At 55.2% G+C, this 11336-nt stretch overlaps 1 protein-coding gene across 1 annotated transcript in view; it reads left to right on the top strand.

The window, feature by feature from the left end:
• The first annotated feature begins 290 nt into the window (after positions 1 to 290).
• SPOCK2 (SPARC (osteonectin), cwcv and kazal like domains proteoglycan 2) overlaps positions 291 to 11336 on the top strand; it is a 29181-nt gene continuing 18135 nt past the window's right edge. Inside the window, exon 1 of the mRNA XM_023204996.1 lies at positions 291 to 754. Coding sequence (XP_023060764.1) covers positions 566 to 754 — 189 coding nt within the window. The 5' untranslated portion in view covers positions 291 to 565. The remainder of the gene's footprint in view (positions 755 to 11336) is intronic.

The raw sequence follows: 11336 nt of genomic DNA, 5'->3' as shown, positions 1-11336 counted from the left end.
TTTCCGACACCTGAGCCTGGCTGGCTTTGTAACCGGAGAGTTTTGCGCCCTTTCCCCCATCCCATCTTCCCCGGGGAGATCCTGGGGCCCTTCTTGCTCTCCATCCTTGGAGGGAGCTTAGGGACATTTCGGGATTCTGATTTCTTGGTCTGCAACTCCCTGTGTGCCAGGCTGGGCTGGGCCCCGCTGCGGCTGGCTGGCGTTTGGCGCTCTCATCCAGAGAGCGCTTCGCTTTGAAATCTACCCACTCCTTTTTTTTTTTTTTTTTTTTTTTTTTTTTAAACAGGTATGATGATGTCAAACGTGATGCTGATGCTACAGTTACAGCCCCTGCTGGCGCAGCCTCTCTGATTCTCTCTCCCTCTCCGCGTCCAGTGCTGGGCTTTTTCAGACAAGTGCATCTCCTAACCAGGTCACATTTCAGCCGCGACCCACTCTCCGCCAGTCACCGGACGCAGACTGCGGGAGGAGGGCTGAGGACAGCCGCGTGCTCTTCACCAGCAGCGGGGTGGGAGGAAGGACATTAAAATACTGCAGAAGATCCCCAGGTAGAACCCGGACCACGATGCGCGCCCCGGGCTGCGGGCGGCTGGTGCTGCCGCTGCTGCTCCTGACCGCGGCAGCCCTGGCCGAAGGTGACGCCAAGGGTCTCAAGGAGGGCGAGACCCCCGGCAATTTCATGGAGGACGAGCAATGGCTGTCGTCCATCTCGCAGTACAGCGGCAAGATCAAGCACTGGAACCGCTTCCGAGACGTGAGTCCGCAGGGCCGCCCGGGCAGAGGCCCGGGGTTGCGGGTTAGGGGAGTGAGCTCCAGGGTCTGCGGGAGTGGCCGCCGCACGTCGCAGCCCAAGGCTCCGCTGCCCAGCCGGCTAATTACACGGAGAGTGAACAGTACGGGGGGTCACAGCCTGGCGCCCCTCCCCTGTCCCAGTGGCCCTGGCCGGCGGCCCTGGGACCCCCCAGCCCCGGGACCCTCAGCCCCACACCCGCCCGACGCTCCGGGGGCGCGCTCTCCGGGGTCGCCCCTGCGGGCCGGGAGCGGGAAGGGGTGCGGGGCCGGGGGAACCCGGGCTCTGGCTATGGCTGGACCCCGACCCGCTTCCCCGCTGCGTGCGAGCCGCCCCCGGGCCTGTCCCAGCCACCGGGATGCTGCAGGCTGCACATACGGGGCACTGCAGCACCGGCAGGTCTGGGTGGGGCCGGCAGTGAGGGTGGCATCGGCTCGCGCGGTGCCCTCTGTTCCCACCGTGGGCTTTGCGGGAGGGGGCAGCAGGGGACGGGAGTGTGGCCAGGGCTCTGGGTCTGGGGTCCCAGCAGCCTTCCTAGGCGAGATGGTGGAAGGCGTGTCTGTACGGGGGTGGGCTGGGGTTCCCGTGCAGAAGGGCGCGCGAGGACCCAGGAGGGTTTTCCTGGAACAATCTTTCAGGGGGGAACCCAGCTCGGAGCGAGGGGAGCAGCTCGGAGCCGCAGGAAGGCTCCGGCTCCGGTGGGCTTGAGAAGCCCGGGAGAGCCCAGAAGCTGGGTCTGGGGGCCCCTGGCGGGCGCCGCCCGAACCCTGGCGTAACCTTGGGCCGAACTCCGCGGGGTGGGGGCGGGGGGGCGGCTGCGGCACTTTTGTTTACCGGCACCTGTGGATCAGAGGGGAAGTCGCAGGCGGCGGCCCGGCGGGGCCGGCTCCTTCCTCCGGGCCGGGCCGGGTTGTGGGCTGGGGAAGCAGGGGTGAGGCAGGGCGGGCGGAGGGTGTGGCTGGACCCCGAGATCGTTGTGGGTGCTGTGGGGGATGGGCCCAGATGCGCCAGAGGCGACGCCGGCTGCTCCTGGCGACCTGGTGCTCACCATCGCCCTGACCCCAGAAAACTTCTAGGACCCCGGTGCTTACTCCTCCTTCCCCAGATTCCCTCGTCGGACCCACCCAGTACAACGCAGGCCACACCATGACCTCTCCGGTTTTCTCTTAAACTGCGTGCATCCACAAGTTCCTTGGAAATTTGTTTAAAACACACTTGCTTCATTGGCTGTCCAGCCAAGTAATGGGAAGAGGCAGAGATTTGGATCTTTTTGTTACCCTCAGACAAGTGACTGTTTCTCCCCAAAGTCAAACTGGCAGGTTGTAATTCACAGAGGACAGCAGGAACCACGGGTAGCCAGGTCTCCAGGCTGAGTGGCCGGGCCCCGGATGGGCTGCTGATCTCCCCTTCTCCCCACTTGCGACCTGTCCAGCCGCAGGAGGCTGAAGCCCCGCGAGGCCTTCCCGAGGCACCTGCAGGCCCAGCGCAGATGAGCCGCAGTCTCCTGCCGCCTCCTGGGCAGCAGCCCGGCCACAGCAGCGAGGGGGTGGCAGCAGGCCGGCCCATCCGGAATCCATGTGTCACTGGCCTGGGCCTCCCTCCGACTCACTGGCTGTTTGATCTGCCAAAATGAGACCAGTGAAGGTCAGAGGGAAAAGAAATGCTTAATCAGAATAGGAAAGGTTTAAAATAAAAGATTCCTCCTCCCCACCTCCCTTCTTCCACCTGCTTCTAATAGCCAGCTCAGTGGGTGAGAATAAATGACTTACTGCTTGACCCCATAGCACTGGGCTGCCCACCTGTCTCCCTGTATTGGTGCCAACCACTTCCCCCTTCCTCCCATGCTCATCAGAAGAAGGGCACTAGATTTGAAAGTCTTCAGGACTTGCACATATAAGATTTATGGGAAAGCTTTAGGCGTGTGTTGATTTTGGTAGCCTCAGGCTTTTGTAGGGCAGATGTCCTCTAAAACCCCATTGAAGGTAGTTCTGGCTGCAGGAGGACAGGGTCAGGGAGAGAAGTAGGACAAAGAAGGCTGGGCAGGAGGGCCTGGCCCTGGGGATCTGTTGACAGCCTCTGCAGAAAGTCAGGAAGGAGGCTGCTAGCTCAGAACCACTGCATTGCATAACTCTAGGGGTGTCACAATAGAAATGGCGCCCCCTGAAGTTGTGCAGTGCACAGACAGCATACAGGGTCCCCACCAGCACTAGAAACATATCCCTCTTCTGCCAGAAGAAGCTCTACTTCCTGCCTAAGGGCTGAAGGCACTCTAACTGGGCCCAGTAGCAATGGGCTTTATATTTCCACTAGGCCAGCTCTTTGGAAAATATGCTCCTTGGTTCCTCAAAGGAGAGATGGGAATTTCATTTGAACCCCTTAAGAGGTTGCAAGGTTGAACTGGGACTTTGTTCATAACCTCAAAATGGTACAGGGCCCCTCATTTGCCCTAGTAGGGTGGAGGCAAACAGGAGGAATGGGATACTCTCAGGCAACAGGATTGGGAGGGAAATGCCTCATTAAATGATGTGGACAGAACTGAAGGGGGAAGTTGAAGGAATCATGTTGAAAGGGTCAGGAGAATGAAGAAGAGCAAGAAAACTTGAGGAGTTGCTCCACTTTGGAATTGGCCAGAGCTGGTTGAGAGGGAGCGCAGCTTAGCATCTTTCTCTGAGCACCAGGATTATAGGGAAGGCAGGATTTACCAGTTGAGTAATCCTCCCCTCCAGTGGGCTCAGGGCTTTCACAGCCTGCGCCTGGGTAGATCTCTTCTAATGCTGGGTGCCCGACTGTCAGGGAGGAGGGGATTCTGGCAGAGGAGCAGGGAGGTTGTGGACTCCACCTGGCTCCCTGGCCCACAGATCTAGCCATGCCCTGCCCTGGGCAGTCCTGGGCTTTTCCAAGCCCTGCTGCCCAATGCTCCTACCTCCCAATTCACTCCCTGCACAACTGGGTGGAATTTAATGCAGGTCTTTGGAACAAAGCATCAGGGCCTAGAGGGATGAACACTTGGAGGAGACAGGTCCATTACACAGCATTCTTCAGGGCAGGCTCCACAGAGCTTGGTTGTGAAGAACTGACTGTTCTCTTTCTTCTTGGTTCTTCTCTACTTTGTACTCCACTTCTACAAAGTTTTCATTATATCTATGAGTGTCTTGCACAGTGCTTGGCACCCAGGAGGCACACAGTTCATATAAGTTGAGTCTCTGGTGTAGTGAGCACTCATGTCTGCCAGTCCCTACGGAAAACACTTTAATTTGAGTGGTCTCTTGTGCCTGTCGAGGACCTGGGAGATAGTTATTGTTACTTTACAGACTACCATTTTATGGTTGTAGAAACTGAGGCACACAGAAGTAACTTACCCAAAGGTCAAATAGCTAGTAAGTAGCAGAGCTGAGATTTGAATCCAAATCATCTCACTTAATTTTGCTTTTCAGGGAATTCTAGGGCTCACCCTTAGCAAAAGTGAGAAGGAAGGGTCTACCCTGAAGAACAAAGTCTACCCTGGCTCGTGTCCTCTGAGTCTTCAAGGATGCCCTGAGTAGGACTGTCACCTCCTAGGAAGGTGGGCCAAAGACCACAGTGTCTCCAGCAGCCTTCCCATAGCCTGCTTCCCACCCAGGCCTAGCAACACTCCAGAGGCAGCTCTCCACCCAGGAGGGGCCGGGGTGCAGTGTGCTGGGACAGCTCTGGCCTGGGTGCATGTTTGGACTCTGCCACTGACTGGCCCCAGGATACCCGGCACATCACATAACCCCTCTGAGCTTCGGTTTCAGACTAGGAAACTAAAAGGGACGCATAAGCCTGAAGGCACCTTGTCAAGGGGCTGGAGGGCTTCCAGGGCAGGTACTGTGCTCCTCCCCCATGGAAAAACCACCAGATGGGTCCTCATTTCTGGGGCTGGCCCACACCATGCCTGTCCCTGTGAGAAAGACGTTACTGCACGTTCACTGTCACTCATTCACTGCAGATCTGAGCACTTCCTGTACGCCAGGGACTTCATCATGATCCTGGGGTCTGGTCCAGGGATATTGTTACCTGCTGGCTACATATGAGTCTCATGTGTTTAGGAACACCAAAAAGGCAAGTAGCAAGTAGCCACAAAGGGGCTCCCTCCTGACCACCCCTCCCTGCTTCCCACCCCACACACCTAAACCAGCGTGAGTGTGGGGATGTGCTGCGCCAATGTCTGTGGGTAAGTGTGGGTGTGTGAGAAGAACCCAAAAGTGGGTCAGGATGGATTTCATCATTGGGGTTTGGGTCCTCTGCCAGATAAAGTGACTAAAAACAAAACAAAACATATAACAACAACAACAACAATTGGGATTTGAGAATGGAAGGGTGGGCCTTTCCCTGACCTCCCCTCCACCCCGGCTTCTAACTGGAGTAGTGTCAGCAGAGTGATGGGCTCTTGAACACCCAGCGAGACTCCAAGCCTGGGAAGAGAGGGAGAGAAGAGCCCTCTTTGCCTGGAGAGGCTGTCCTATGCTACTCCAGTCTTGCAGCAGCCTGAGAGGATGGGAAGCCAGCACCCTCCCCTCCCCTTCTCGAAGAGGTCAGAAGGCTACCTGGAGCACAGAAGAGCTCTGTCCTACGCTGAGCCCCAAGGGCCGGAGACAGTGCTCTGCTCATCTTCCCAGTGAGGGGATAGAACTAGTTGTGACCTTAGGGCAGCCACTTCACCTTTCTGGGCCTTGATTTTCCTGGTGGTTTAGTGGGGAGGCGAAACCAAATCATCTACAGAGGCTTTAGCATGCTGTGACTCCAGGAAGAGCCTGGCAATGGCCTGGCCACCCACAGGTATACCCTGCCTATCCTACCACACCACCGCCACAGGCTGGGCAGCAAGTCTTTGGGTTTAAGGAAGAGATTCTCTTTTTTCTCCAGAGAAAGTACCTGTGACCAGATTAGGGGAGGGTGTATATTAGCTGGAGACCAAGAAATCTGAGAAACGGGGCCTAATGGCATCTTGGGGCAAGCACCAGGCTGAGGACGCACGTATCATCTCTCTTAGTTAGCTAGTTAGCGTGGGTTGCTGTAACAAGATACCAGAGATGGGGTGGCTTAAACAACAGAGATTTATTTTATCCTCACACTTCTGGAGGCCAGGAAGTCTAAGATCAGGATGCTGGCAGACTTAGTGTTTGATGAGGGCCTTCTTCCTGGCTTACACTTTTCTCATTATAGCCTCACATGGCAAAGAGAGAGAGAGAGCATGAGCTCTATGTAGCCTCTTCCTTTTTTTTTTTTGAGACAGGGTCTCACTCTGTTACCCAGGTTGGAATGCAGTGATGCAGTTCTGGCTCACTGCAACCTCCACCTCCTGGACTCAAGCGATCCTCCCACCTCAGCCTCCCAAGTAGCTGGGATCACAGGCACACACCACCACACCTGGCTAATTTTTGTATTTTTTGTAGATAGGGGGTTTCACCATGTTGCCCAGGCTGGTCTTGAACTCCTGGACTCAAGGAATCCACCCCCTTCTGCCTCCCAAAGTGCTAGGATTACAGACATGAGCCACCGTGCCAGCCTCTAGCCTCTTAAACAGACCCTGATGAGGGCTCTACCCTGATGGCTTACCTAAATTGAATCCACCACCCCCCCCAAGACCCCACCTCCTAGTCAACTCCCATTGGAGGTCAGGATTTCAGCATTTGGGTTTGGGGGGACACAAACATGCAGTCTACAACGCCATCTCTGTGCGTCTCCTTGCAGGAGCAATGTGGGTCTTCTTAGAGTTGTGGATGGGAAAAATGTATGCCCAGGCCTAGGCCTGGATACAGAATTTAGATACCACTGTGCCCAGCCTCAGTGTGCAGACCTGGCCTGGCTGTGGCTCTTGAAGTGTGCCAGCCTCTGACCGCCCAAGGGCTTGGCCAGCATCCAGTTGCAGGTGTGGCTCCTTCCTTGGGGTTCCTGCAGCATTTATTGGCCATAACTCATTTGGCACAGGTTTAGATGCCACCTCATAGCATCACTTAAACTGCGGGCTGTATCTTCAGAGTCCTCCTGCTGGTATTTGTAATGTATGTTTGTCACATTCCTCCCATCGTAATCCCCTGAGGACAGGGTCTGGGAACAGCCTGCCTTGCATAGCTTACCACCCCATCCCCAGAGCATTGCATGGGGTGTTTGGCACACAGTAGGTGCTCAGTGTAAACGTGTGGCACACAGTAGGTGCTCAGTGTAAACGTGTGCACTGTGGCATGTTAGAACCAGACAGGATCTCATCCAGCACATTCTCTGCACCCCTCCCTCTCCTCTCGAAGTAGCAGTGCTGTGGGTTCAAATAAAGAGGGGCTAGGGGGCTGGTCTGACTGTGCTGGTGATTTGGGGAGATCTCTTCCTCTTCCTGAACCCCAAAACATTGGGACAAACACAGCAACACGCTCAGCTCCCTGAATTTCAGTGATTCATTTGTGGGATAAGGGAGTGAATGATAAAATGAAGGACGACTGTCCCCAGGTCTCCCTGTCCTTCAGCCCTCTGTGCCTGTCCCTGGCTGCAGCCAGTCTCCTACTTTATCCTGTGGAGAGGGTGCTCTGAGCCTCTTCCCCACTCTCACACCTTATTATGCCCACAGAGTGTGCCATAATAGTCACTTATCAGACATGTGGATGGTGGGGACAGGGCTCCCTCGGGTAGAGAACAGCTTCTGTAGGGCGGGGCATGCAGCCCCCTCCTGCTCTCTGCCCTGACACCTGCCAATCTGTCAAGGCTGCCCTGTACAGAAGGGTAAGCCAGACCCCGCTGGTGTCTTACCTCTGCCTGGATGCAAACAACTCGCTCCTTCCCTGACCCCTTGTCCCCTGGCACAGGGCAGAGGACGCAAAGAGTCTGAAATCGTTCAGGCTCCTATTCTGCTAATCTCCAAGTTCTCAGTTTGGAAGAACTGGGGGAGCAGAACCCTGGAGGCTCAGAAGCACTGAGCCCCACATTTCACAGGTGAAGAAACAGGGCCAGCCCGGCGCGGTGGTTCAAGCCTGTAATCCCAGCACTTTGGGAGGCCGAGACGGGCGGATCACGAGGTCGGGAGATCGAGACCATCCTGGCTAACACGGTGAAACCCCGTCTCTACTAAAAAATACAAAAAACTAGCTGGGCGAGGTGGCGGGTGCCTGTAGTCCCAGCTACTCGGGAGGCTGAGGCAGGAGAATGGTGTAAACCCGGGAGGTGGAGCTTGCAGTGAGCTGAGATCTGGCCACTGCACTCCAGCCTGGGCGACTGAGCGAGACTCTGTCTCAAAAAAAAAAAAAAGAGAAACAGGGCCGAAGAAAGGGCAAAAAAAAAAAAAAAAAAGAAACAGGACCAGAGAAAGGGCAGGCACCTGCAACACTGCTCCTCTTGCGGCCCGGGGCTCTTCCCCTGCACCATGGCTTGTGGCTCAGCTCCAGCCCCGGGGTCTCCCTCAGACCTCCCTGGGGCTTGAATTCTGATTCCCATCCCCATGTTCCAGAAGGGAAACCAGGGTCCTGAGGCAGCTCAGAACACAGCCCCGGGCCTTTCACTCTGCCCACTGTTCTCTGCCCTTTATGGACTATTGGGGCAGGGACCAAGGATTAGGGCAACCACCAAAATGCCACTGGACCAGCAGGGAGGTCAGGCCCCGGGCATCAGGTGGGTGTTGGCACAGGCATACCTGAGCCCAGGCCCAGCCCGGCTCCTGGCACGCGGGGAGTGGTGATAAGCACATTTTTGCCCTCCAAGGAAATTCCTCTGGGGGCAGAGGAGGTGGGAGGCTGGAGTCTTCTAGATGCCTGTCTCCTTCTGTTTATCCAGGCCTAACACAGCCTCTGCCGCCGCCTCCAAGAGAGGCAAGTATTTAGGCCTGGCCCCTCTGCCCCCCACCCCCCTGCCCAGCCACCCCCACCCCCTCGCAGGGACGCTGCCTCCCCAAGTGCCCTCTCCCGGGCGTGTGATGGGGTGTTAATCCTCAGCAGAGGAGGATCCCAGGTGTCACCATTGGGCCCCGCCTCGCTCTTTTCTGGGTCCTTCTCTCTGTGCCCTGTGGCTATTTCCAGGGAGGGCAGGAGAAGGCCACAGAGGCCAACTTCTTTCCAGTCCTGGGCCTTCTTCGGTGGACTGGCCTCCATCACAGGCTCCCTTGCCTGAGGAATGAGGCCAAAATAATGGCAGGTACAGGGCCTCTCAGATGCTGAGCCAGGCCTGGCCCACTTCCATTTTTAGAGATCCTTGGTCTATTAAAAAATGAAGAAATCCGTAGCAAGGTTAGGGAAGTTGTGGTGTATTCAGTCTTATGATGACCGTCTTATTTCCGTCCTCTTGCTGTGCTTCTGGCTGTGTGGCAAGTGGAGACAATGTCAGACACCCATATTGAGGCCCCTTGTAACAGTGAGACCCTACAGAGCCTCTGCCCAGCACTGTCCCTACGCTCGCCGGGTGTGTGCCAGAGAACCCGGGGTTCAGGCGTCCTGTCTTGTGTCTTTTGAAAGTACAGAGCTTCAGTTCACAAAGTGCTCTTGCAGACATGATTGCTTGGGTTCTTCTGTAGCTCAGAGGGGAAGGCAAGGGGGTCATCCTTATTTTACAGCCAAGGAAGCCAGTCCAGCAAGGGAAGCAACTCACTTGCTGGCAGTCCGTGGCAAGACCAAGCAGAAGCCCAGGCCCCCGAATCCTTGGTGGTGAGGGGTGTAGGGGTAAGGTCTCCCTGTCACACTGTGCTGCAAAGAAGCAGGTGGATCTTGACCCCATAAGCCAGGATCTGGAGGGCTGCTCTTCTTTGCCGATGCGCTGCTGGGTCCCAAGCTTCCCACCAGATGGAGAAGCTGGGAGAGATTGGGTTAATTCAAGCTGTGAAGTGAGCGGGTGATTTGGGTGCTAATTAAAATGACAGGAAGTAAACAGCACTTGGAAACACCCAGCATGTGCCCCCTAAGCCTGACTAGGCTTGCGCACTCACTGCTGTCTCCCCAGCTTGGCGCAGTGGGCACCGTCTCCATGGCAACTGAGCTGAGCTGCAGAGATCAAAGCTGGAGATGGGTTAGCTCCAAACCAGCCAAACCAGGGGTCGTGTGAAGGGGTTTCTGAAAAATGCCTGGAGAACAGGGGCCCCCAGGTGTCTTCCCCTTCCACTGCCAGACCCTCCCCTCCTAACTGCAAAACTCCCTGCCTAGGGCTTGAAGCTGAGTTGGTGAGGTAGGAGAAACCACCTGTGGGCTGGGATTGGGCCTCCTGGGACCCACCCCTGGCCTGGGACTTTTTTCATCAGCTAACATTCATGGAGTACTGGTTAGGGGCACAGATTCTGGAATCACATTTCTGGGTGCAGCACTCTTCTCCTTTGCAATTGCTGTGTGACCCTGCATAAGTCACTTAACCTCTCTGAGCCTCAATTTTATCATCTGAGACATGGAGATAATAGTAGTGTTTCTTAGAATTGTTGTGAAGAGGAAACAAGCCAATGAATGTAAAGTGTTTAGCATAATGCTTGCCACGTGGTAATTGCTGTAAAGATGTCAGCCAGTGTTAGGAGTGTGTATTACTAGATGTTGGGCATAGAGAGAAGAAATTTACATGGTCTCTGCCCTCAAGGAGGGCATCCAAGGAACTGGCCATCTAACTAGGGCGGAGTGAGGCAGAGGCGACATTGCCTGGTGTCACTGGAGCAATGGTAGACTTCTGTGAGGCGCAGCTGGCCTGAAGGATAAGGAGTGGGGCTTGGGAAGATGATGGCTGAGCTGGGTTTTGGGAGATGAGTAGAAATTCTGGGGCTGATGTGAACTCGCATTCCAGATGGCGAAGGCTGTGCTGGCCATGCTGGAACCTTGCAGGAGGGACCTGGAGCCGGGGTAGCCAGGGAGAGATCAAGAGAAGATGGAATTTCTTCTGTAGGTGACAGGGAACCCGTGAAGGGCTTTCAAAATATAATACTTATTATATTTTTTATTATTTTTAGAATTTATTTTATTATTTATGTTTATTATGATTATGATTATGATTTTTCCCTTTATTACAAAGTAATATATGTTCATTGCAGAAATTTTGGGGAAAGTTGGAGAAAAGCAGAAAGATGTCAGAATTCTCTGTATTCCTACCCAGCAGAGGAAATGACTATTACCATTTTGGTATAAATCCTTTTCACCTACTCACTTTCTTTTTCCCCAAAATGAGATCAAACTGTATATTCAGTTTCAAGGAGGGAGAGACCGGGTCAGAATTGTGTTCTGGAAGGATCTGGGTGGCCACAGCCATGTGGAAGATGGTGGGAGGAGGGAGACCCTCAGGAGGCGCTGCAGTTGTTCGAGTTGGGGTGGTCCAGGCCAGTGGGTGGAGGGCAGGGAGGGCAGGCAAGAGGGATTTGGGAGGGGAAGGGGCAGGACAGTCTTTGGGTTGGCGAGGGTGGCACTGTGAGCCTGCTGCAGGAACAGGCCTGGAATGGGAAGCAGGAGCCTGGGTTCTCCCGGGACCAGCCTGTTCCTCAGCGCACCTTGTATTGCTTTGTGTGCTCCGAGGCACCCTCGGAGGGAGGAAGAACGGCTGCTCTTTTTCATCCCAGAGGCCCCGTATTTGGGGTGAAGACACCCAAGAA

This window comes from Piliocolobus tephrosceles, chromosome 9 (genome assembly GCF_002776525.5).
Source record: "Piliocolobus tephrosceles isolate RC106 chromosome 9, ASM277652v3, whole genome shotgun sequence".
NCBI classification, from domain to species: domain Eukaryota; kingdom Metazoa; phylum Chordata; class Mammalia; order Primates; family Cercopithecidae; genus Piliocolobus; species Piliocolobus tephrosceles.
Note: the sequence above shows the minus strand (reverse complement) of the source record. Positions and strands in the feature narration are given on the sequence as shown.